This window comes from Mustela lutreola, chromosome X (assembly GCF_030435805.1).
Source record: "Mustela lutreola isolate mMusLut2 chromosome X, mMusLut2.pri, whole genome shotgun sequence".
NCBI classification, from domain to species: Eukaryota; Metazoa; Chordata; class Mammalia; order Carnivora; family Mustelidae; genus Mustela; species Mustela lutreola.
The window spans coordinates 38605192-38632941 of NC_081308.1; the positions used below are offsets into that span (position 1 = coordinate 38605192).

Consider the following 27750-nt stretch of genomic DNA (forward strand, 5'->3'; position numbering starts at 1 on the left):
TCCTGCCAGCATCTTAAAACAGGCTGCCCATTCTCTGACTATCTCAACAGAAAACTGAACTCCAGGCAAAGCTAACAGCCCAAAAGCACTTTCCCAAAACGTGTCCTGTATCACTCTGGCCTCTGCCTTCCTGAGTAAGAAAAAGTACTTGCTGATGTGGCTACAGAGAATTTTCTTTCACATTCCCAGATGCTCTGGTAAACTACTTCTACCTCACACCTCCCAAGTGCTAGGCCCTGGAAGTTACATCGCCTGGGCTTCTCAGTTATGGATACTGAGGTTCTGGCAAGATCCTGCCTTTCCTTTTCATTCCAAGTCAAGGACTGAAAATATAAAAGCAGTGGGGGAGGAGGGCAGAGTAGGCAAAGTGTGAGTGGGAAGATGTAACATAAGAGACAGGGCCAAGGGTTATGGAGAGATCAAGACTGTGTGTGTTGAACCAAAGTACTTAAATCAAATTTTAAGGGAACCGGGGTGGCTCAGTCAGTTAAACATCTGCCTTCGGCTCAAGTCCTGATCCCGGGGTCCTGGAATGGAGCCCCTCATAGGGCTTCCTGCTCAGGGGAGAGCTTGCTTCTGTTTCTACCTCTCCCTCTGCTCCCCCCACTCGTTCTCTCTTTCTCTCTCTCTCTCTGACATACATATGCTCTCTCTGGCGCTCTCTCTCTCTCTCTCTCTCTCTCAAATAAATAAAAATCTGTAAATAAAAAAAATCTATAAATTTTTTTTAAATCTCAAATAAAAATGTATAAAAATTTAAAAATCTGGCTCTCCCTCAAATAAATAAATAAAAATCTATGTGAAAAAAAAAATCTATGTGAAAATCTGCAAAAAACTCAAATTTTAAAACACTGGAAAGCCATCCTAAATTGTGGAAGACTCGGCTTGAGGGCTACCAGTTCAGGACCTCGCTATAAGCTACTTTCTGGGCCTCGCCTCATTAACAAGGATGTGGTTTCAGCAGACGGCACCATTTTCCTGGGTCCTCACTGGTACCTCAGCTCTTTGCATGGCTTCAAAGACGGTGGCCCTCCCTGTTCCAAAGCAGGGCTCTTCAAGAAGCCACTAAGAAGATTCCTAGCTTTCCTCATATTTACAATGTAAGGATAATTGACAAGCCTGAAACTAATGAATGATCAAAATCTACCCATTTTCCCAGGGTTTTTTTTCTGGCTTATAACTTGGGCCCAGTCATCTACCTAGGAGTCAGCTCTAAAACCAGGGCTTCATCCTTGCGTTTTCCTGGTCCCTCATCCCATCAATGCCATTCCAGAGGCTTTTCCTGTTACAGCAAACCAACAGATCAGAGATAGGTTGAAAGCTCTTCAGGTCCAGCCAAAACCCAGCTTGTGGCCTGATGAAAGTCTTAACAGAAAGCCAAAATAAGCTGGCAGTGTTTGTGAAGATAAGGCCTCAGAAGGAGCGCAGATGAAATTACTTACATGTCGATTAGATTCGATCTTTTTCAGGGAAAATTACAGTCTAAATCTCGGTGAGAAATCCTGCATTCAATTGTCAGAGTCACTATGAGAAGAGCACCGGCCACATAAAAATTAACACTGGTGCAAAGATTTACAGAAAAACAAAATATCTGTTGCTTTTTGGGAGAATTATTTCAGGGGTGTCTGTAACTGGGATCCAGTTTCCCATTCATTTTAGGACATCTGCTCAGCTACCCCAAATCAAAAACAAATTCAGGCACTTTTAGCCAGATTCCATGTTGAGGGGTGCGCCCCAACACCTGCTAATCCGATTGCCTTAATTCCTTATGTTAAATTGTTTCATATTACCCTCAAAAAAGGAAATTTTACTCTTTCTGCAAAATTAAATATCTCTCATATTCTGCGTCTGCTATTAGTAAGATGATTAAATTTATCCCCTTCTTCAAACCTCAACTTGCTCTGTAAAAAGGTATAAAAATATTTATCCCCTACCTCACTGAGTAGTTGTGAAAAGAAATTAAGGCAAAATATGTAAGGTATTCAGCCCATCGCCTGTTGCATGGTAAATACCCAACAATATCTGTTCAGGAAATCAATGAGTCCAGCATCTTTGTACTTGGCTTTGAAATTGGAAGAATTAAGCCCCAGCCCTTGGTCTCTGAGACATTGTAGTCTTGGGCAAGGAACTTCTGAATTCCTCCTAATTTCAGGTTCTAAAACAGGATGATACCTTGCAGGAGGAGTTGATGCAAAGACGGTGTGGGTAAAATTACTTGCATATCCTTGGCCTGCTGTTGCTATGGGGTGATAGGCAGGCTGGGCTTGGAAACTGGTTATACCTCTACTTCTCCTTCCCTTCCATCGCCCTACAAACACTGACTGACCCTGAAGGCTTTTTGTAACATCTCATCAACTTCTGATTCAGTAAAGATGATTTATCTATAAACCATGTCTTACAATATTAGCATAACCTCCTAGGTTTTAATATTTCTTCAAACTGTGCGGCACACACACACAAAATGACCCGGTCTTAAACTACCTTCTTTTCAACCTTTTTAACAAAGCAACTGGATAAATTATATCAGGAGCTGGGTGAACGTGCACGGACCGCAGCAGAGAGGAGGGAAAGCGATTTTTCTTTCTCTGTTGATAACATTTTTATCGCGCACCTAGTGCAATCTAAGCAGTATCTTTTGATTAATCATCACCAGAAATAATATTTGAACATCTCTTGGCTAATATTAAGACCGCTGTATTTGACAGATCCCTTCTTGCAATTCAATGAATGATTTGACAGATCCCTTCATGTAACTCAATGAACGATGCCTTTGAACTTCAGGGTATACTTTCCCACTGTCCAAAATGGCTATTTCATACCTTTTCTTTAACTTCCTACATGGCACCACCCACTCCAGCCCTTTGTAGCTGATGACTCGGTTTCATTTTTTATTGAACTCGTTCATCTTTTCACAATAAATGCGCGCAGACACTTTCGCCTCTGTCTCTCTGTGCTACTTTACCTCTTATGCCTTAAATGAGCAGCTTCTTTAAGGGAGCCTACCCTCCCCCACTCTGGATCCTGTCCCCTCCTGGGTTTGGTCCACTGCTCCTGTACCTCTCCCACTCCCTCTAGCCTGGATCACAGTCATTAGGGCACAAGCCTGCTCTGGCATCTCCCGTCTTCAAAATACCTGTGACCCAACATCTCCTTTTGCCGATAGCCCCTCCCCTCTGCACTTCTGCAAAGAGTTCTCTGCGTTGTCTCTATTTCCGCACCTGACTCTGGTCAGGCCCTCATCCCTAAAATTCCTCCTAGACTGCTCTTGTCAAGGCCACCACTGATTTCCATATTTCCAAATCCAATCGGTCAAGTCTCTGTCCTCAAATCACCGGTTCTCTTTATAAGCTTCTGATCTTGTCCTTCTTGACCCACTGTCTTCACTTTCCCATCTAGGCCACACACTTCCGTGAGTTTCTTTCTCTCTGACTCATTACTCCTGCTCAGATCTTTTTGCTGGGAGAGCACCAGAACTCAGTTCTTGGATATCTTTTTTTTTTTTTTTTTTTTTAAACATAGCTAGGTAGGGAAACCTAGGGGGCTCAGTGGGTTAAGCATCTGCCTTTGGCTCAGGTCTTGAGCCCAGGATCCTTGGATCGAGTCCTGCATCAGGCTTCTTGCTCAGCAGGGAGTCTGCTTCTCCCTCTCCTCCCTTTTCATGCTCTCTCGCTCTTTCTTACTATCTCTGTCTCTCTCAAATAAATAAATAACATATTAAAAAAAAAAAAAAAAAGCATTCCCGGGTGATCTCACTTAATCCCATAGCCTTGAACCATCAAGCTTGATATATAAATTTCCTACTTCATAGTGCCTTCAGCTATTTTGTAATCATCTCAAACTTAACATAGCCCAAACAGAGCTCAAGTCCCCGCCCCCAAACTGGTTCTTTTCCAGTCTTTTCCATTTCAGTAATGGTACCACAATGCCCTCAGTTGTTCGGGCCCAAAATTCAAGAACCGGGTTCGTATCTTTCTTTACCTGACCATCGCACCCTCTGATCACCCACTGGTCAATTCTACATGAATACAACTGTTTCTTAGCACCTCTCCTACTACTGCCTTGGTGTAAGAGGACGTCATTTCTCCTCTGGACTACTGTGATAACCTTGCAACTGCTTCCACTCCTACTTCTCAGATTTCCCAATTTACAAAGCACAGAATATCTTTTAAAACAACATCAAATTCATGACACCTCCCTGTTTCAAATCTGCCAGTGACTTACATTGCAAAGAGGTGATCCTGGCATTACTTCACTTACAAGACCCTGGAGGACCTCATCCCTACCAACCTATCTCGTCGTACTACCCTTTGCTCATGCCACTCCAGCCATATTGATTTTATTTCCACTTTTTGAACATGTCAGACTTGTTCCTAACATAGGGGTTTTGCACCGACTGTTCCCATCTCCTGTAATATTCTTCCCCCAGATATTTACATGTTCAACATCTCGTGTCTCGGCTTCTACCTGACCTCTAAGGCAGAGGCATTCCTTGACTCTGCTCCATCACTCCCTCTATCTTATTTTTCATGGACTACTTACCCCTGCTGGTACTTTGTATGTATGTATGAGGGTAGGTATGTATTATGTATGTATTATGTATGTAAGTAGGTAGTATTTATTTGATTGATTCATTGCTATTTATTGTGTGACCTTCTTCATTGGATTATAACCTCTGTAAGGATGGGGGTCTTACTTCTAATGTTTCCTGTTTTATCCCCAGCATCTGGGAGAACCCCTTGCATGTAGGTCTCCTCAAGAAATAATGGTTACTGGTGGGAAAGAACTCAGACAAGTCAATGAGCTCATTTGCGAAGGATGAAGAAGGGCTCATTTCACAAAGGACTTACTCCAGTGGCTTCATCAGAATGCATTTCTACACAAAAACTGATGTGGCACAGGGATGCTTAGGTGGCTCAGTTGGCTAAGCCTCTGCCTCCAGCTCAGGTCACAATCCCAGCGTCTTGGGATTGAGCCCTGAGTTGGGCTCCCTGCTCAGCAGAGAGTCTGCTTCTCCCTCTCTTCCCTGCTCATGCTCTCTCACTCTCTCTGTCTCTCTCTCTCTCTTTCAAATAAATAAAAGCCTTTAGTAGCAGATTTTAAATCCGGAAAGCTATGCTGTCATGTCGTGCTTTTCTGTACCTTTTCTTTCCTCTGAATTTCTGTTTGATTCCATGAGTCCTAACTTCCGGGGTTCCTTTCCTCTGTATTGATCTTTGTGACAGTGTCTCCACATTCATTCTTAGCTCTGCGTCTTACAAGGCCCATGATCCCCCCCACACACCAATTCCTTCTGTCTCTCCTAATGAACCCAAACACAATGCCAGTGTTTATTTATCTTCCTGTATGTTGATGTGGCCATAAGTGTACAGAGATTTGCATGTGACCTTAGTACGGGTGAGTTTTGAAACCACCGACCTCCCCCAGAGTTTTTTAAAAGTTGTTGAATCACCACACAAACTCTACATAGAATAATACCACAAGGAAAGCATGTTCAAGAAAGTTTCCTTATTGGATTAGGCCATTTTAATTACAGTATCAGAATCACCATGTGGCTAATGGCCGTAGCCCTGGGCGTGAGATCTCTGCACGAAAAGGGGTTGAGGGGCTCACAGAGAGAGGACTACATGCATTACAAGGGCATAATGAGCATTTCAACCTCTTGGCTAAAATGTCTCTAGTATTAGTTGCCTATCCGTTCAGATACAGAAACACCAGCTCATTCAAAAAGAAGAATGGATTCCACCCCATATTGTAACCACAAGTCAAGAAAAAAAGTGAACTGGGGATGGTTGGGTGACTCAGTGAGTTAAGCATCTGTCTTCGAGGGGCACCTGGGTTGCTCAGTGGGTTAAGGCCTCTGCCTTCACCTCAGGTCATGATCTCGGGGTCTTGAGATCGATCCCCACATCGGGCTCTCTGCTCAGCGGGGAGCCTGCTTCCCCCTCTCTCTCTGCCTGCTTCTCTGCCTACTTATGATCTCTAACTGTCAAATAAATAAATAAAATCTTGGGAAAAAACCTGTCTTCGGCTCAGCTCATGATCCCAGGATCCTGGGATCAACCCCATCTTGGGCTCCCTGCTCATTGGGAAGCCTGCTTTTGCCTCCACCTCTGCTACTCCCCCTGCTTGTGCGCTCGTTCTCTCTCTCTCTCTCTCTCTCTCTCTGTCAAATAAATAAACAAATAAATAAAATCTTTAAAAAATTTTGAACTAAAGATAGCCCTCCCAGAAAATATAATTGAATAATAGACCTAGGAAGAATTTTCAACTTGACTAGTAATTAAAAAAGAAAAACAACCATTTTCAGCTCTCAGTTTAAAACACTGAGAAAGGACGCCTGGGTGGCTCAGTGGGTTAAGCCGCTGCCTTCGGCTCAGGTCATGATCTCGGGGTCCTGGGATCGAGGCCCGTATCGAGCCCTCTGCTCAGCAGGGAGCCTGCTTCCCTCTCTCTCTCTGCCTGCCTCTCTGTCTACTTGTGATCTCTCTCTGTCAAATAAATAAATAAAATCTTTAAAAAATAATAAAAAAGTAAAACACTGAGAAATACCATTTTTGCTCTCAGTTTGCAAGACTGAAAAAAAAGAAGGCTATGATATTAAATGCCACCAACAATGTGATGGGAAAATTCTGGCTGAAATAATCATTAGTAAAACAGTTGAGAAAAACAATTTGGCAAAAGCCTGAAACTGTCCATTTCTTTAAATCAGAAACTGTTACTTCATGATTCAATTCTAAGAAATAATACCACACATAGAAAGATTATTATTCCACAGATCTTTAGTGCCATGTCATTTATAATAACTCACATGTAATATGTAATGTCCAATAATCTCATATTGGTTAAGTAAGCTATGACACACCTATTCGATATTAATTAAATTATGTTCAGAAAGACTGCAATATTGTGAAAAATGCTTGTGTTTTTATATCAGGTGAGATATAAAATTGTGTCTGTAATATGACTATCAATATAAATGTGTGGCACAGGTGTGCACACACACACACACATAGAGAAAACAAATGCACAAAAAAAGGCTGAAAGAAAATACACCAAACTACTAAGAGCAGTTGTTTTGTTTTGTTTTGTTTTGTTTTGTTTTGTTTTAAGTAGATTCCATGCCCAGTGTGGAGCCCAGTGTGGGGCTTGAATGCCTGACCATGAGATCAAGATCTGAGCTGAAATCAAGAGTTGGGACACTTAACCGACTGAGCCACCCAGGTGCCCTGAGAGAGGTTGCTTTGAGTGCTAGGACTTAAAAAATGAAATTACTCATCCAGACAATTCATCCAGAAGTAGTATAAAAAATAACTTATTTAGTCATGAGCTCATGTAAGTAGTTTTATTTACTAGACTATTCCAGGATTCGCTGTATAAATGGTTTACTTTTGTTATAAATTTATACTTCTTAGAGACCTAAAATAAAGCAGAGTCACACAATTGCCTAAACTGTCTATAAATCACATCTATCTTCCTTCATATTGCCTCTAACGCTCTGGATTTCAGAAAAAAAATTCTATGCAGGCCCATTGATAGAATTGTTTTCCCTAGGTCAACTGTATATCAAACCAAATAAAAATAAAATGAATTACATGCTATTTATATAATTTACTTCAATTACAACTGAGTGATCATATTGGGGAAGGGAGAGAAGGATGTACATTATTTTTTCAAGACTTGGGAGCTGTTTCCCTTAATTGCTTTTTCTTTCAACACCACCAATACATCTTTATTAAATTGTTCCGTGAAATTTGGAATTTAATAACATTATTTATATTGTGCTTTCTAAACTGATGAATGCAATGTAATTATTGTTCAACAATTAAGGGATTGAATTTGGCATCCTGATCCGTAACTCCAGGCTCACGGGCCACCTCACACTTCCCTTCTCAACTAATATTCATACCTTGCCCCACTAGAAAGCTTTGAAAAGATAATTGGTCAAGTCATTAAAAGAAGATTTCTGCAGTTATGTTTAGCCAACACAGAGAGATGGCTTTAGAATTTAGATCTTGTTGACTAAAAGTGTTCACAAATAATGCCAATTTCTCCCTAAATTGCCATAATAACTGTGGCTCATCTTAAACAGGGAGTTTTTCCTCTGTGATTCAGTTTAATTCTTTTAAGATTTTATTTATTTATTTGAGAGAGAAAGAGGGAGTGAGCATGAGCAGGGGGGTAGAGGGAGAGGGAGAAGCAGACTCCCTTCTAAGCAAGGAACCAGATGCAGGACTTGATCCAGGACCCTGAGATCGTGACCTGAGCCAAAGACAGATGCTTAACCGACTGAAACATCCAGGCATCCCTGGGGTTCAGTTTACATGATGGCCCTACTCAGAGGGGCAGAAAAGCAGACACCATGGAAACGTTGCCATAAAAGTAGAAAAAGCTTAAAACTGGGAAAATTTATTGGCACTCCCAGGCATTAACTTTTTGCTGAAAGTTCAGTGAGAATAGTCAGAGAACAGTCTCTTTTCCGAGAACAATAAGCCACATGCATTACCAACAACCTGCCAACCAGCAAACAAAAACTTCACTATGAACATAGCAGTATATGGCCGCTTCATTTTCGGTATTCCAGTTTTGACTGCATGCCACCCTTCTGCTTTCTATTTTAAAAAGGCTTCCCTGATCTGAAACCCTTGGAAACAAAGACATTTCAGAACTTCAATTATTTTCTGATTTTAGAGAGACAACCCAGTACAGACACATATATTATGGGACAGTCCTAGTGACAGCTGGGACAACCGCTTTGAAATCACCCGATTATGTCCGCAGTCAAACATATGACTAAAAGCAAACACAACACATCAGTTCTGGCCAGGTTTTGCTGAAAGCTCGAGAGAACAGTTTCAGTTTTCAGTGATCTGGGCATGTGGGCAGCGCAGATAAGGAACTGTGTGCTAAAGCATGGTAGATTCGAGAACTAGCTGCTTTCAGATAAGTGCTGAGGACCCGGGTGTCGAAAACGAGACACGAAAACTCAGGGCAAGTAAGGACACCCTCTTCATGAAAAAGATAATTTCCTACAACGAGGTGGTTTAATACTTGTATGACGGGTTGAGTAGACAGCCATCATAAAAATCGTATTGAAGTAATTCCGAAGAGGTGGGTAACACAGAAAGATACAAATGCAATTTAAAACCAAAGTTGTTCATGTAGTTCTTAAGGAAAGAGTCAATAAACAAATTGATACTGACTGTGAATCCATCAGGTAGAAGCACCGTCCAGCGTGGTGTGGGAGACAGAGTGCCTGCCCTCCTGGGCCTTACAGTTGGGAGGACAGGAAAGGTGTAAAACCAGAGTAGAACTGGGGAGCACAGTGTAGTTTGCACAAGGTTGTCAGATATGGAGATCTTAAAAAAATGAGGGTTTTTTTTTAAGATTTTATTTATTTGAGAAAGAGAGTGAGAGAGAGCGTAGGAGTTGTGCGGGGAAGGGGAGAGGGCAGACGGAGAAGCAGACACCTCACTGAGCAGGGACACTGATGTGGGGGCTCCATCTCGGGACCCCAGGATCGTGACCTGAGTCAAAGGCAGACGCTTAACCAATGGAGCCACCCAGGCGTCCCCAAAAATGAGTTTTAAAGTTCTGAAAGATGGTCAAGATTCACCAAAGTGGCCGGTGGGGGGAGCCTGAGGTGGATTATTCGAGGACTTGCCACACGTGGGCTAGTGTGGTTGCAGAGCCAAGACAAGACACTGGTGGCCGAAGATGTTTCTGAGGTAGGCAGGGGTCAGGCCTCCTGTGTCTGCGCCACAGCCATTATTCGGGACTTAATCCTGGAAGCCACTAAAGGGTCTGAATCAGAGGAGGAACTCATGAGATTTATATTTTAGAAAGATTGCCCTGCCAGGAGAACAGTCTGGAAGGATATATGCCAAAATATTAGTAAGAGTCACCTCAGGAGGGTTAGGATGGGGTGAAGGCCCATGGATAATTAGCTTTGTCTTTGAACAACTTCATTTGCCTCGCTTCTGGCCATAAACACTTTTTGTGGCTTAAAAATATTAAAAGTTGAATTTTTTTTTTCCTCATTAAAACCGAATTATTCTTCCTTTAGTGTAAGAATGGATTGGGTAGATACACCCTGAAGACATTTTGCTAAGTGAAATGAGCCAGATGTAAAAGGACAAATACTGTATGATTCCATTCATGTAAGTTCCCCAAGTAGTCCAATTCAGGGGGCCGGGGGGCAGAAAGCAGAATGAGGGCTGCCAGGGGTTAAGGAGAGCAAGGAATGGGGAATCTATGTTTAATGGGGACAGGACATCAGTTTAGGGTGATGACAAAAATTCTGGGAAGGGATGGCAGTGATGGCTGTACAACAGTGTGGCTGTCCTTAATGTGGCTGAACAGCCTGGGTGGCTCAGTAGGTTAGGCCGATGCCTTCGGCTCAGGTCCTGATCCCAGAGTCCTGGGATCGATCCCCAAGTCGGGCTCTCTGCTAGGCGGAGAGCCTGCTTCCTCCTCTCTCTCTGCCTCTCTCTTCTGCCTGCCTCTTTGCCTGCTTGTGATCTCCGTCTGTCAAATAAATAAATAAAATAAAATAAAATAACCATAAGATACAGGATCAAGCCCCGTATCAGGCTCCTTGCTCAGCAGGGAACCTGCTTCTCCCTCTCCTTCTGCCTCTCCCCCTGCTTGTGTGCTCTGTCTCTCTCCCTCTCTCTCTCTCAAATAAATAAATAAATTCTTAAAAAAGAAAATAAATGATATCTTCAAATGTCCAGTTAATACAGAGCATGAGAAGCTGAAAAATCTTGCCTTAGACTGTGGGCACTACTCTGGAAAACACTATTAGTTGAATAAGTGTTTATAGGGGCCAAATACCCTGAATTATTCTATACCACAAAGCTCAGATACCAAAGATGTAGCAAACGATATCCAACCAGACAAATAACAGTGTGAGAGAAATAGAAGCTCTCAACCTGTGTTTCCTTTCCTCATCTCTTTCCGACCTTTCACTTAATGTAAAATTACACAGATCGAAGGACTGCACATATCACCTTATAAGAAGCATGGATTTGTTGAGAATAAAAAATCTAATATTGATTTCCTCATGTGCACAAGAATTACACGCAACCAAGGACCTTGAGAAATACCGGTCAAATATTATTACTACACTTTGCATCTGCGTTTTTTGTTTGTTCTTCGCCCATACCTGCAATTATTTTAGCAGCAATTGAATAAGATCCCACTTTTGCAAGTTATTTGCAGATGTCCCTTCTCATCATCACTATAGCTTTCCTTATATTTGAAAAATATTAAAACTGATGCCAAGAGTTTGTATATAAAACGCATGATTTGAGGACAGGCTTAAATTCTAAGTGCTCACATTTTTTTTTCAAGCCCTATTTTCAAAGAAAAAGGATACATACATCTTAGCCTGAACATATATATCTTCACTGGAAACTTAAATTCCCTAATGCTTTTAATTTTAAAGATTGGTTTTAAACTTATTCTCCAACGATCTTGAAACCCGCAAATTCCTTCCAAAGGAATTCATCCAGAAGGAAGGGAACCAGATTTAAGACAGGATTCCTGAAACACACCTTTAAAAGAACACAGGAGGAGAAAAAAAAATGGTCATTTTCACCAGGTTTTCAGAGTTTTTGTTCGCCAACTAAAACCCAGGAATAAAGCAATCCCAAGTCCCAGACGATTTTTCTTCTGCACACAAACTGTTTTTGCTTCCCCTGCCACACCTTAGAGTCATCTTAACCTCTTTGTACTTTTTCCCATTTCTCAGACGTGTCTGCTGGAAGCTCAATATTGCAGACCGGCAGACTGATTTATCTACAGAAAACTCATTTTCCCCTTGGACACATTCTCCACGATAACAGAGAGAAAGGAACAAGAGGAGAAAAGCAGATCACAGGCAATGTACTTTGGATGTTCTGCGTTTTATCAACTAGGACCATGTGATTTCCTTTCAGACTCTGACCACAGCTGCATGCAGCCCGATTTCCAATGAAATAAAAGGCATGTATGATATTTCACCCCTCAGGAGGCCAAAAAGATCATGCCACCTATGAGTAAGCCTGAAAAAAATTAGCAGATGACACAGCACCTGGAAACCAAGACCGGAGTCATCTCAGCATCCATTCTGACTTTGACCCAAAGGTGAGCTCTGTAAAGGTACACAGGAGGCATCCTTTATCTAAAAAGGACTTTTTTTTTTTGGGGGGGGGGGTATGTGCAAACCGACAATGAAAAGGCACAGGAAATGTAATTTCACCTCATTTCTTGTGTATGTGCATGTGTGTAAGCTGGAACTCTTTCTTGATGTTCATTCCTGGCATCTAGCACGTAGAAGGCACTCGTTCATGTTTTCTAGATGAAAGGCTAACAGAAAGAGGCACACAGAAAGAGCTTGGCCTGCTACCAGCCAGGATGTGAGGTAAACAGCAATATATAAGGGGCTACCTCACAGGATTAGAAACTAGCCTACGATTTCCTTTTACAGATATCTCCATAAGTAAGGTGTTTTGTCTTTTTCAATCAGAGAACAGAATCCTCAAAGTGTTAATATCATCGTAATACTAACGGTCTAGCTCTGTAAAGTTTAGCTTGGTGGGGCATGGGAAGAACAGGATCTTTATCTCTCTCTCTCTCTTTCTACTCTTAAATCATCTGTTCAAGTGCACAGAGGATAGAACTTTGGACATGCCAACTCAAAACATTATAACTCATTTAAATGCTATGCTATCAGCAGTTATTTCCAAGAAGTATAGTCAAAAGGTTACCTGTCAAAATCCTTCAACACACGCCTTCAGGATCACGATCTTTCTAGTTCATTTGTTTTTCTAGTTCATTTGTCAGATCCCTCTATTAACGAATGTCCTTTGACCAAAGCCCACCAACCTGTTTACCTCGCCATTCAAATGCTACCGACCAGCTCCCTCACTTTCTCCCTCAACCATCTTGGATTCTGTTGCCCATGTTTACAACCACTTTTAGTATCTTCAGTTCCCTGTGAGAAATCCTGTGGGAAGCTGCATAAAACAGTAGCAGGATTATGGAAAGAAGAGGGGTACGCACCAACAGTACTATTTTGCTAAGAACCCAGAATCTAGGGGCACCTGGTAGGGGGACTTAGTCGTTAAGCGTCTGCCTTCAGCTCAGGTCATGATCCCAGGGTCCTGGGATCGAGCCCCACATTGGGCTGCCTGTTCAGTAGGGCACCTGCTTCTCCCTCTCCCACTCCCCCTGCTTGTGTTCCCTCTCTCTCTCTCTCTCTGCCAAATAAATAAATAAAATCTTAAAAAAAAAAAAAAAAAAGAACCCAGAATCTGTGCTGGACCCAAAATGGTAGCCTGGGATAGATGGATAGTCCATGACCTTGTATGTCTAGTCCTCACAGATTATGGTTGTTTGTTCCTTATTTATCCCTTGGCTACACTGCCACAGATGTTTTCAGTAAGGGAAGAGAACTATGTTTGTAACAATTCCAGATAAGAGGTTATGAATCTCAGCTCTAAATCAGCCCAGAGTGTTAAGAGAATTAGATCCCCTGGAGTTTGTTGCGGCCAACATAAAGGTCACCCTCCACCCTCCACCCTGTTCTGGGGGCACAGGGCACCTAAAAGATCCAGAACGGATGGGGCTCAGCACTGTCCCTGGGCCTCTGCTCCAACTGACACAAACTTCATGGTTAGAAAGCCTTGTGATGGACAGAACGAAAATACGTCCAGCTTTTGTCTGTCTAGGTTAGGGTCCACAGCCGCAGCCTCTGAGGCAGATCTACACGTAGGAGCTTTATCAGGGTTCAACAGATGTCAAGAAGCAAGAGGAGCAGGACAGAGGGCTGAACTGAGATGCAGTCACAACGGAGGCCTCAGTCAATCCCATAGGGAGCTCCAGAGCTGAGAGGGCCCATCAGAGTTTCCTGAAGTGAGGCAAGGGGGCCAGGCCTCTGTATCCCCGCATCTGTTGCAGGGTGCCCCCAAAGGAAGGGGTATGCTCTTGGGTGAGTCAGCTCCCCTCAGTCAAGGGCAATTTCCACAGAGGGACTCCACAGTGAACCAGCAGGCGGCCAGCCTCCTCAGCAGGTGGGGGAATAACTGCCCTAAAGGGGGCTTAGGCAGCCAAATGGCCTCCACCACGCTGCCATTTTAGGGCCAACAACAAGAAGAGCGAAACTGAAAGTTCAATGGCCTGTGTATATTAGAGCACAGATTTAAATTTCAACCACTTAGAGCTATATTTTAAGGAAAAATATTTGAATTGGCCAATTAACTCTCCAATAAATCCTCTCACTAAATATTTGTTCAGGTTCTTTGAGGCCCTGAGGTGACGCTTTCATCCTCCTCTACTCTCTGGAGATGAACCTATCTTTCTCAGCACCCACCACCCCCACCCCGAGCATTCACCTGTGTGGGGCTGTATGTGTCTCCCTCTGCTCGGCGTACCCCTCAAAGATGGAAACCTGTATTACCCATCTGTCTATTCCCATGCCAGCCCAATGCTTGGTAAATACGGCATTCGATAAGCATTTATTGAATAAATGAATTCATCAAGGAATGAGCAAATTTGACTTCTTTCTCTCCCTGGCAGAAATAATAGGATGGGAAAACACATTTGATGAAATGAGGAGCTCGTGTGTGTGTACACCTTTGTACTTCTCATCAGTGCTTAACAAGGGCTATTTGATTTTGACTAACTGGCATAGCCTGAAAGGGCTATTCTGAAACAGTCGAATGTATCTTACAGGACCTCCAAATAAACTGAAATCTGGCACAGATTGGAAGGCAAACTAGAAAGGACATTAAAATGTAAAACACGAAACAGTTGTGTGATCCTCTTATAAAAAACTGGACAGGGGCGCCTGGGTGGCTCAGTGGGTTAGGCTGCTACCTTTGGCTCAGGTCCTAGGATCTCAGGGTCCTAGGATCGAGCCCCACATCGGGCTCTCTGCTCAGTTGGGAGCCTGCTTCCCTCTCTCTCTCTCTCTGCCTGCCTCTCTGCCTACTTGCGATCTCTACCTGTCAAATAAATAAATAAATAAAATCTTAAAAAAAAAAAAAAAACTGGACAAAGGCTATACCCATGTCTTATCTAGATGGGTAAAAATAATCATAGAAAATGATTTGTTACAGGGCTGTTTCCTTTTTTGCACTGAAGCACAAACTTCTAGATGCATGGGATAAATAGTGTCCAAAAAACTTGGAAGTACTATAAAAAACATAATAATGATGAGCATAAAGTACTCATTGCAAAAAACAGTTGCAGAGAGTAAAATTTACTTGCCACTACTGAAATTTTACAAATCTGAAGACATTTGTACTTTCTAGTCCCTACATCTTCATTAAGTGACAACTACGAACTGGGGAAGGATTTCTCTGTATTGTGCTGGAATGGGGAGAATTGTTGGTTGCCTGTTGAAGTAACTAAGAAGTCCATTATTACAATTCCACCCTAAAGTAAACTGGTAAAATTTTCTTGGGAATGACAATTTTGCAATAATAATTGAAGGCCCTCAAAGGACCCCCATCATTTATTTCTAGAATCTTCCTAAAGAAATCATCAGAATTACGCACAATGGTTTAGGTATAAAGATGTCCATAACAGCAGTGTTTGAAATGAAGTTTCAAAAATGATGTTTCCAAAAGAAGTTTGGAAATGTAAATCTTCAGCAATAGGACAGTTGCATAAATAAATACAATCCTATGAAGATATATAATAAAGTAACCAGGATCTTATGGGAAAAGAGCAGTTAAGACATGATTAAGCAGTGGTGTTATTATTTACTAAAAAACAAACAGATCCAATAGGTGACATGAAAAAAATATATATATAGGTGGCGTTAGTTAACAGTGGTGTTTCTGGTGGGGATCAATTATGGGTGATTTTCATTTTATTTTTGTCCTTTTCTGCAATTTACAGATGTTCATAGTAAATATGTACTATTTCTATAATCTGTGTTATTAAAAAATGTTCCCATGTCGCCAAAAAAATTCCTTAATCTATAAATCACCAAGAAAAAAATGTGATTTCATCTTTCTTTTTTTTCCTTTTTTTGTGATTTCCTTTTTGTTTTTTTTTGTTTGTTTGTTTGTTTTTTTTTAAGGATAGGGAATGTGCCCTCGTGCTTGAGTGGAGGGGAGGAGAAGAAGAAGGGAGAAAGATAGAATCTTCTTTTTTTAAGATTTATTTATTTAAGAGAGAGAGACTGTGCGCGTGTGCAAGCAGAGGAGGGGCAGAGGGAGAGGGAGACAAGCAGACTCCCTGCTGAGTGGGGCTCAACCTCAGGACCCTGGCATTATGACCCGAGCCGGAATCAAGAGTCATGCTCAACTCACTGAGCTACCACCGAGGCATCCATGTGATTTCATCTTTCATTTACATCAATAGCCTTTCTTCTTAAAATTTTTGAGGGAGGCGTTCCTGGGTGGCTCAGTTGGTTAAGCGTCTGACTTCGACTCAGGTCATGATCCCAGAGTCCGAGGATCGAGCCCTGCACCATGCTCCCTGCTCAGCGGGGAGTTTGCTTCTCCCTCTGCCCCTTACCCCACTCTCATGCTCTCTCTGTCTCTCAAATAAATCAATGAAATCTTTAAAAAAAATTCAAAAACATTTTTGAGGATATTCTGGCTATTAAATTATTTGCTTATTAATTCTTTACTTTATCTTAAATCACACAAAAAAAGGGCCCTGTTGAACAACAAAAGCTTTTCCCAAGAGCTCACTGTTTTAATGTAGAAAACCGAAAAACAACCCAAAGCAGTGAGATGGAATTAAAGACAAAATTATAAAGACACAGTTAAAGACAGAAACACAACTGGAATCACAGGAATAATAAAGTAGCTCCATGGGACGCCTGGGTGGCTCTGTCAGTTAAGCCACTGCCTTCAGCTCAGGTCATGATCCCAGGGTCCTCGGATCGAGTCCCACATCAGGCTCCTTGCTTAGCAGGGAGCCTGCTCTCTCTCCGCCTCTGCCTGCCACTCTGCCTGCTTATGCTCTCTCTCTCTCTCTCTCTCTCTGACAAATAAATAAATAAAATCTTAAAAAAAAAAAAAGTAGCTCCAACTCCAAAGCATGAGGTTAAGATTCCAAATTCAGCATCAAAGAATCATTGGAAATGTTAGAGCTGTAAACCAAAAGGGGAGTGGTTATTTACGCTGGCAGGACAGCAAATCAAATTAAGGACCTAGCAGGACTCCTTCCTCATTGTGCAATTCTGATAAATGTTGAGGAGGATGTGGCCAGAGTAAGAAACGTCCTACGGAAGAGAAGACGAACACCAGGTCAAGAGCTTAACCTTCTGACACAATGTGAAAATTAACTAGAACATGCCACTTACGATACCATTAAACAGGGACCATGGTAACATCACTAACATTTGAAAGATCATTCCTACCTGAAGGTACATTCTGACTTTGTCCTTTCTCTCACAAAACAGTAGGTTTCAGTGACTACTTTGACATAACAAATAGGATGAACTATTCACTTTGAGACTGCCTGAGACATGTGTTTGTTACTGAGTAAGCGGGGTCACAGCCCTTGGGCAGAAAACTCTTTAATTTTTTTTTTTTTGAAAAAGAGGGAAATTTTAAATACAGTCATGTCCTTCAATTCCAGTTATAAAACCTCCGAGGGAAAACATGAATTACTATTTTCGTAATACTTCCTGGGATCAAGCCCAGCAACCAGCTCGGTGCTCAGCACAAACTCTGAGGTGGAGTCTTCTAGACGGTTTCCCTCTCCCTCTGCTTCTCCCCTGCTCGTGTTCTCTCTCTCTCTCCCTAAAATAAATAAAATCTCTTCAAAAAAAAAAAAAAAAAAAAAACCACCACCCATTGACTTGTAAAAATGGAGTTAACACTTACTGACCCTTCCAAAAGTTAGTCCCAGGGCCCGCACTCCACTTTATAAACAAGGATCTGGAGCCTCTGGGGAAATAGGTAATAACCCAAGCTACACAGTTAGGGACAAGGGGTGGGGATTTGAACCTAAGCCCTAGGCCCCCAGAGTCCTTGCGTTTAACTTCTGGGTTACCCCGCTTCCTCGAGAAGGTGAAAGTTTTACTCCGTTTTTTTTCTGTAGGTTTCTAGCTGTGGGGTGTACCTTCTCTGGGTCCAAAGCCTGGGACGACCCATGAGCCTGATGGAGGGATTCTACCAATGTGATTCCATTTCGGGGAGCTAGAACGGGCATACTTCCTTTCTAAATACCAGAGATGGGAACATAAACCACACAAAGTACTGGATTTTGAGCAGCCTATGGTCAGATGAGGGGTCACAGATGCTTAAACAGGTCAGTGAAATTAAAACTGATAAGACTCTAAGTAAAATAGTCATTAAATCCAAAGATGAACCTGGTTAGTGGTAGTTCTGATTCAGGGTCACCAGCAACTGTACACATTTCATTTGTCCCAGGGGCTGAATGACATCTGCCATTAGACTATGGTCTTGTCACCTGTAATAATTTAATGGTCACTAATCTTTTTTTATTTTTTAGAGAGAGAGAGAAAGCATGGCGAGGGGGTTGGGCAGAGGGAGAGGAAGAGAGAGAATCTTGAGCAGGCTCCACACCAAGCACAGAGCCGGACACGGGACTCGACCTCACCAGCCTGAGATCATGACCCAAGCCAAACTGAGCGAGACGCATAACCAACTGAACCACCCAGGTGCCCCAAGAGTCACTAATTTTAAATGTTATTCAAACTGTAGAAGTACAAATTCCATATTAATCAGTCAAGCACATATGCATATAAAGTGTGAGTCTTGACGGGAATAAAGGTACTAGCATATACAAACTTGGCGATGACATACTAGTTTATCATTACGGGTATCTGGAGAAGTAAGCAGTTGGCCAGAAAATATTTTCTGAGCTTTACTGTGTCAAAGGAACATGGGAAATGGGAGTCGGGTCCAAATGTTAGAGGAATAAGTTAAAACTAAATGAGCTCTTCACGCTCGTAGGATAAATTTGACCAGAGGGACCATCCCAGTGTCCTCGGATAGAGCCCAGCGTCGGGCTCCCTGCTTGCAGGAAAACTGCTTCTCCCTCTCCTCCCTTCTCATGCTCTCTTTCTACTTCTCTCTCTCTCTCTCTCAAATAAATAAATAAAATCTTTTTTAAAAATGCAGGAGGGGCACCTGGGTGGCTCGGTTAAGGTGCTGCCTTCAGCTCAGGTCATGATCCCAGGGTCCTGGGATTGAGCCCCACATTGGGCTCCCTGCTTGGCAGGGAGCCTGCTTCTCCCTCTCCCTCTGCTTGCCGCTCCCCTTGCTTGTGCATGCTCTCTTTCACTCTGCCAAATAAATGAAATCTTTTTTTAAAAAATGCAGGAATCGCCGAAGCAGCTGATTTTCAGTTACAAGCTGTAGTGTTTTAAAAACCAATTTGGATGACCTTCGTTATCGGCCGCATTGCTAAAATCCTCTCGATGTGTATGTCTCTGCAGCCACAGGAGCATGAACAAATGATGTGGAAACACATCCCAAGTTCATGTTACACAGGAAGTGGACTGCTCTGATGATGGGCGAAGGTTAACAGACCAGAACTAGCTGCTTCTGCAAGGACATTTTCACCGGGCAGCAGAAGAAATCAAACAAGGAAACAAATGTCGAAATGAACAACAGGGGGCTGATCTTAACATCAACATCCGCCGGGCACCAAATGCATGAGAAGTGTTCATAAAACAGACATGCATTCTGCAGTCAGAATTTCTCACGCTTTTCCCTCTTCAATATATTTTCAAAGTAGTTAGAGTTTAAGCTTTTTCTTCAAATTTTGCTGCCGGCTTTCTTATATCATCTGTGTGAGTAAATCATATACAAGCCAAGAAAGTAGGGCGGGGAGGCAGCATCCCTAGACGGGATGATAATCCATGAATCTGTGCGTGTGTGTGTGTGACTGCACGCCCAGCCACTAACTGTTTCCTCAACCCGAAGTTTGACAGTGGAGTCAGCTGGCACGGTGCCATTTCAGACCCATCTGTGGTCAGTGACCATTTGTCAGCCTGATGAACAATAGTAGCCAGTGTCCACTGTGTGCTTGCCAGATGCCAAGCTCTGTGCCTGCATTTTCTCAATTAATCCTTTCCACCGCTTTGCGAAGGGAATACCATTCTTATCCCTCTCTTCTGGATGAGAAAACTGAGACCTGGGAAAGTTACCGATGTCTCTTAAGGTGGCACAGCTAATTCATGGTGGAACCAAGGCAGACGCCATGCTCTTAACCTTAGGCTCTAACACTGCCCTGTAGAACAAGGGCGGCTTGGGGGGGGGGGGGATGGGCTAGACCTCAGAGTCCTGCCAGATGCAAAGGAAATTGCTGCCACAAATAATGGCCAAGCAGAGCCCGAAACCTGGAGGATACAGAAGGATTTAGAAATCACGCTTCTCGTGGCACCTGGCTCTGCCCACGTGGCCCACCCGGCAGGCCCCTCCCAGCGATGTGCCCTATGTACTAGAACTAAGCAGGAGGTACAAGGCTTTGGTGTTCTTAACCCTCACAGAGCTGCCTGAAAAAGTCAAGCTCCTAAAGCCTTGCCCAGCATGAGGATGGCACTCAGAATGCCAGCTCTTTGTTATTATTTATTTTTTTAAAGATTTTATTTATTTATTTGTCAGAGAGAGTGAGCACAGGCAGACAGAGTGGCAGGCAGAGGCAGAGGGAGAAGCAGGCTCCCCGCTGAGCAAGGAGCCTGATGCCGGACTCGATCCCAGAACGCTGGGATCATGACCTGAGCCAAAGGCAGAGGCTTTAACCCACTAAGCCACCCAGATGCCCCTTATTATATTAATAAGCAATTAATCCTTTCGTGAATCAATAGTATTTGCATGTATTATTCATACACTTGTGATTATAAGGAAGACAGGAGTCAGGTGGCTGGAAATGAGGCCCGGGTCAGAATCTGAATAAAAGCCAGGCTAGGCAGCGGCTAGTACCCAGATCTGGGGCTGCCGAAGTTTCTCTTGATAACGAATACGGAGAGTTCCAGAGCCCGACGTGAGCCTGAGCTCTGGAGGCCCCTCACTGGAGGGTGTAAAGGGATGGGGTGGGGCAGGAGGGGACTGAAATCAGGCAGGTCCCTCCTGATGCCCGCCCCTGCTGCCATCTTATAAAAGCAGCATGGCAGGAGAAATTATTAGTGTGTGAACAGGAGGAAGTGATCGCACCGAAATGCCTGCTTCTCCTCCCACAGACTAAAAAATCCTAGCGGCTCATCAAGGGTCTATTTTCCAAAAAGCATAAACTGAAGCTGTAATGGCCAGCAGGTACATTCTTTTGAATCCTAGCAACAACCTCCTCTTACCGATAAAGGCATTAAGAGTCTGATGTAGAAGATGAGGCCGCGGGAGAGCAGGGGGAGTGATGGGACTTTTATGGTGACGCAGTAGGGAAGGGTAGGAAATAGGATCCGTAATGGGTCTGTTTGACCCTAAAGTGTCTATTGTTATCACATTGCCATACTGGCTTTCTCTCTGGAGCCTCTCTTTGACAGGGATCGACAGTTTGCCGAGTACTTCTAGATCATTACTACTTTTCAGAACATTCAGAGGGGTTCTAGGAGCCCAGCGATGTCCTCCACCTTTCTTCATCAAAGGCAAAGATGAAGTTTTACCATGAACACACATGCCGCATCTGCCTACTGCGTCCCTCAACTTATGATCCCCCATGGGCCATCTCTGATAGGCCCTGCCCAGGCCGGGCCCACCAGCCCATAGCAGGCTTGCTCTCCTGGCCCACAAAAGATCACCAGCCAGGCTGCTCCGACCATCGCAGGATCTCAGCCAAGTACCAACCAACCTCAGAAGGCTAACTCTCCTCTCTCAAGCCTGGCAAAGACATCCTCCTTTCTACTTAGAACTTCCTTTTTTTTTTTCCCCCAGCTTTTATTTTGAGGATTGAGCAAGAGCCATTCCAGAATGGCAAAAGATAAGTTTCCATGGTTTCACCAACCCAAACACTGAAACTGAGACTCAGAACAAGAAACAGTATGCTGCCCTCCAGCTCCATGTGGGAAACGCTGTTATTCTGTCAAAACTCCAGAGATCACGTGCCCCTTGGTCAAAGGAGATCTGAGGAGGTGTGCCTTTCTAGGCCACGCACATTTCTCAAGAAGCTAGTCCACAACTGCCCCAGAATTTTTCACACATCAAAAAAGAAAGTTGCATATTAACCAGCTGCCTCTCCCATACATCTGTGTTTATCCTAAAGGGAGCAATTAAAACTTGCTGATGGCTTAAAAAGCTATCAGAGAGCTAGCAAAAAGTCCCAAGTTTAATAATTAACACATTTTAAAACCCAGAGTCAAATTCAGGCATTTCTAAACATACATCACTGTGGCAGTCACCTACTAATTCTAAAATTCTGATTTGATCCCTTCTCCCGCCCTCCCATGAGATTTGGCGGGAAATGCAAAAAGGCTTGGTAGTCAGTAAATGTGAGTTTCCCGTGAGTTTTGGGGGCCAATCAATTGAGGCTTTGTCCTGTAAAGGTCCCCTCCCTGGGCTCCAGGGGCTCACAGCCCCAGTGGAGGGGAAAGTGAGCCATTTCAAACTCCTGGAAAGGAACAAGGGGGCAAGCGAGAGTAAAACAGATGCATCTCATCCAATCTGGGGAGATTCGGGAGGGCAGTCCTGGGAGATGATATCTCAGCCAGGGTGTGAGGTTAACTGTCTTACAGCATCTGTCTCCTCCTCAAACTACAAAGAACGACTGAAACTTTCCTCCCTTCCACCCTACCCCACTTCCAGCCTGTCCTGGACTTCCTCCCTTTTCTCTCTTGGTTCCATTCATTTCATTTGCTTCAATGGTTTCAGTTAAAACTTCACGGCCGTGCTCATCAGTGAGCCCAACTTCTTCCCTGCATCCCACCTGCTACACATCTCTCCCCAGTGTCCTCCGGGCCCCTCTGAAACCTGCTCTTCCCCTTCACACCCCTCTTCTTGCTAAGACCGTCACCATGTCCCTCTCACTTGACACACATCACTCTGTGAATGAAAAACCCTCAGTGGCCGTTCATTGACCACACAAAGAACTAAACTTGCTTGGTTTGAGGTACCAGCCTCCCCACAATTCATCCCACCCAGACCCCACCCCCGCAACTCTCCACACTGAAGTTCTCAAGGCTTCCTAAGCACGCTACCATATTCTTTCACATATTTGTGTTTTTATATCAGCTGTTCCTTCGCTCAAACTGCTTTCTGCCGCTAGTCTCCAGCTGAACCCTTATTCATCCTTTAAGGCCCGCTTCAAATGTCACCTCCTCTGTCAAGTCTTCCCAGATTTTTCTCAGGCAGAGTTTGACATTCTCTCCAATCACCTTCCCTGGGACTTTGTGCCTGCAGCACTGAAGCACCTTATCAGAGGTCATGAGTATTCACTGATCAGGACACATTTCTCACCTGTCTCCCACCTTAGCTACTGAATGCCCCTGGGGCAACACCCCTGTCTAATTCGTCTTTTATTCCTTTCAGGATAGGATGTGGAACAGGAAGTAAGAAGTCACTGCATGAATGAATAATGAATTAATGAACGGATTCCTCTTGTGGCATATACCATTTTCGACCCTGTATAGTCTTTATTTGGGTATCTCATCTCCCTTCCTAGATGGACAAGTCTTCCAGGGCAAAAGCAATGTGATCCATTCTTGCGATGACCCTGTAATCTAGCTATGACTAATCGGCGTTGCCCTTGTGTAGCAGATAAAGCAACTGAGTGAAGTCCTTGGAGCCCTGCTTTCTTGGTTTCCAGAACAATGCCTATTCCATGCACTGTTCTTGAGAAAATGCAGATCTATTCACTTGTTCCCTCTTTTGAGAGTTTGAGGGTGAAGGCAGAGGTTCACCACTGCTTGCAAAAAAAGCCAAACCCTTGTCTATTCTTCCCGAATGAGTCCAACATGATTAATCTGAGTGATCTTGAAGGTCTGGAGTATGAATCAGAAAGGGAAAAATAAAGGGGGGAGGCACAGAATAGAAAAATCTGAATCTATTAGACTTGGGGCAAAAACAGGACTTTGGGGGCCTGGCAAGAAAACCTTTAGCTTCTGTAAAATGGGATGTTATGCAAGGCAGCAACTAAAAGCACTGAATAATATTTTCTAAAGTACCTAGGTAGATATGCTTTTAAAGTCCATGTTCCTAGAGGAGAAAAGATGCCAAAAATACTGAAGGGAAACAGAATCGATATAGCCTTGACCCACCTTAGCATGCCACTGTGCCTAGGCATCTGTGGGCCTGCGGCACCCGACACAATGCCTGGCATGAGTGAGCTCAGGAGGGCCCCACAAACAGAAGTGGTAGTCTGAGATCTGTCCCAGAGGTGAGGAGGGGTAGAGTGGAGGGAGCAGCACAGGACCAGAATCAGCACCTGGCATCCAAAGCCTTGGTTTATTCACCAGGTACCTCTATCCTGCCCACCCCTGGGGAGCAAGGGCCAAGCCTGCTCCTGAGACCTGGCCAGGGCGAATGTTGCCCAACACATCCATGGTTTGGGGAAGTGTCCTAACTACTTCGCAGCCACCAGGAGACCCTGGGGTTTGGGCCAAATTAACTGTAGGGGTCTGTTAGGCTGTCCTAGGAGTACTGCTTATTCCCACTAACCCCACCCCATATAGTCTACTCTCCTCAGAAGGTGAGTTTCCCCACTGACCCCATCCCTCCCTCTAGCTTTTGTGCACTGTCGCATCCCGGTGTCTGAGAGGGTGGTATCTGTCCCCAACCCTCCATATAGGCTAGGCCAGAGTCAAATTTCTCCATTCCAGCCCTGTTGGACTTGTTCACCCAGCTTCTTAATCCTGCTCTACGGGGGTGGCGGGGAAGAGTTGGTGAGTGGAGAAGAGCTCTTTGCCCAAAAGTCCCCGCTGCCCCAGGGAGACCCATGACAATCACAGAAACACAAAGAAGCAGGCTCGGGATCATTTTGTTTTGTTTTGTTGTTTGGGTTTTTTTGTTGTTGTTGTTTTTTGTTTTGGGGGGGTTTTTTTGTTTTGTTTTTTGTTTGTTTGTTTGTTTTTGACAATCGCTCGCCCCAGGGTCCAATCCCTGCTTTCAAACTCAGGAGATGTTCAAGCGCGTTTGCCCGCGACCAAGAACTATACAACACGTTGTGGCGCACGCCTGCTTCCAGAGAAGGTGCAGAGCGCCCAGGTCAGGTTGGAGCGAAGGATTGACCTTTGCTTGGAAAAAGTGACGGCCCTTGGCGTCGCCCCCTAGTAGAAATCTCTCATCTGCCGGCCCCCTTTCTCCTCGCCTCTAAAATTCCCCCAAGCGCAGGCCTGGCAGCCTTCGCAGGGAGAAGTTCAAAGCCTGGCCCCAGCCTTTCCACAGACTTTCAGCCCCCGCTTCTGTCTGGGACCGCACCATATCCCGCCGGCGAGGGAGGATCGTGCGCGGAGCTCGGGAGCCGCGAAATGCCCGCCAGGGCATGGAGAGTCTTGGGGTGAGGGTCCGGGACCAGCCTCCGCCCCAAGGCCCTAGGCCCTCGGCCATCAGCCGCCCGCGCGCCACCCCCCGCCCCCCAGGCGGCCACCTGTCCGGGCGCGGGAGGAAGGAGGGCCGCCGCCGCGACTGACCTGAGATGCCGCCCCCAACCACGACCACGTCGCATTTGCGGCTCATGGCGCTCGCCTCGCTCCGGGCCTCCCGGGTGCCCGCTGCTCGGCCGTCTGGGTCTCGGCCCCCGCCCGCCACGCCGCTACCCCAGCACAGTAGCGCCGCCGCCCAGCGGCTATATCGCCCGCCCCGGGCCCCGCCGCCGAACCCCGCCCCCGCCCGCAGCTCCACCGCCTGGACCTGAGGAGGGCGGGCGCCGGGGGCGGAGAGATCACCTTGTGCCTGCACGTGGGATGGGGGAGGGGGTTGCGGGGGGACCTTCCGGGGGGCCCTCAGCCCCCAGCCTCCTGCACAGTCTGTATTTCCGCATCAGCCTCCCTAGTGTGCTTTGGAACTCCAGGGGTGGGGTGGGGGGCGCTGGGAGGGTGGCCCGTGGGGATGGCTTTCTCCAGCCCCCTACCTGGTCCCCTAATAGAGCAATACAAATAATAGCGGGTATTCACCTGGCGCTTTCCAGATCCCAGGCATTAAGCGCTTTACGTGCATGATTCCGGTTAACCCTAACATTAAGCGCTATACGTGCATGATTCCGGTTAACCCTTCCAACAACCCATTTTACAGAAGAGGACAGCGAGATAAAAGCAGTGAGGAGCGAAGGCAAGGTTTAAAAAAAAAAAAAAAAAAGCCAGAAGAAAATAAAGTAAAAGGCGTGGTGGTTCTGAGACCCACTTTGATCCACCACGTGGTGCTATCACTATCCTGGGAAGGATTCCAAGCCCCTCTCATCGTGCTTCCATTTACCCACCTTCCCCTACCCCTCACCCCTGCCCTCATGCCCGCAATGAACTCAGCAAGAGTGAAGCAGCGAGCAGAGTTATTTGTGACCCTAGGATGTGGATCTGAGGACCTTGGCTTTGCCAAACATAGGGATGTTTCAACAATATTATAGGTGTTTAAGCTGAGATGGCCCAAGAACACGGAGGTGTATCTCTTCAGGAGACTTGGAAAGTCACCTTTCAAAAAGTGGAAAAGAGCAATGTAGGGTGGCTTTTCAGGAAATAATTGTGTGAAGTGCTTCTGTTCAGGGTAGGGGAGCTGTGGGACTGGAGGCGGGAAGGGGAAGGGGTTGCAGGCTCCAGGTCTGGTGAACTCTGAGGCAAACCTCCACCTCATCCCACCCAATCTGTGTATCCACCTGCTACCAAAGCATTCTGAGCTTCTAACGTCATCAGACTAGAAGATGGGTTGGGCATGTCTGTGACTAAGTCACCTGTGGCAGAAGTCTTGATTCTGCTCTGACCTGATTTCTAGAAACCCTCATCTGTCCTGCTTTGGTATAAAGCAACTCCTCGCCTGAACATGGGTTCCCCACTGCCCCACCCTGACAACAACCAGTAATGAATGCCAGTGTTGTTGGGCCATGAACCACCCACCTTGGGCACGTTGTCCTCTACTCCAGGCCTCTACTCTCCAATGGTTCCAGAACCAGCTCCACACTCCAGAGCGCCTGACCTATCTCAAGGTGGTCCTAAGGGGAAGAGGTTCGGTCATTAGAAAAGAATTTATGGGATACCTACCTGCTCTGCTGAGGCCTGGGGCAGGGATAAACAAGAGAAGATCTGCCCCTGCCTTCTGCCCTCTCGGGGCTCACACGCCATCAGAGAAGACATCCAGGAAGAGTAATCACAGGTGTGATTTTGAATATTTCTCTGGAACACATAGCAGGGCTAGGTAACCTAGCCCAGGCAATCAGGGAGGACTTCCAGGAGGAAATGGCTTTCCCACTGGGACTTGAAGGACTAACAGGGGTGAATCAGCTATTGAGGCTGACCACACCAGGGAGAGTGGAGACCAGAGCAGTGGGAGGACTGGACACAGCCCAGTGTCCAAAGCCCATCTTTAACCACCTTTCGGACTTGTTACACACACTACGAAATTAATGGTGAAAAATAAGAAAGGAATGGTTAAAAATAAACCAATGAAACGATAGGAAGCGCCATCTAATTTTGCGCCTGTTTGAGTCTTCTCTTCCTAAATTGATAATAAATTCCTGCAGAAAGAGAGATTTTACGTTCTCCTTTATTCATCCGTCCAAGAATGATTTATTGAGCACCAAGTCTTTGTCAGGTGCTAGGCTCATCACCGGGAAGGACGCCGTTAGAAATAAGAAATGATGCTAATCATCGAAAAGACAACCATGAAACTAGACAATTTTAATGAACCCAAGTCATGC

General features: G+C 44.8%; 1 protein-coding gene across 1 annotated transcript in view; it reads right to left on the reverse strand.

Moving 5' to 3' along the window:
- Window positions 1–25718, reverse strand: part of MAOB (monoamine oxidase B) — a 104343-nt gene extending 78625 nt beyond the window's left edge. Inside the window, exon 1 of the mRNA XM_059157987.1 lies at window positions 25538–25718. Coding sequence (XP_059013970.1) covers window positions 25538–25583 — 46 coding nt within the window. The 5' untranslated portion in view covers window positions 25584–25718. The remainder of the gene's footprint in view (window positions 1–25537) is intronic.
- Between the last annotated feature and the right edge of the window lie 2032 nt (window positions 25719–27750).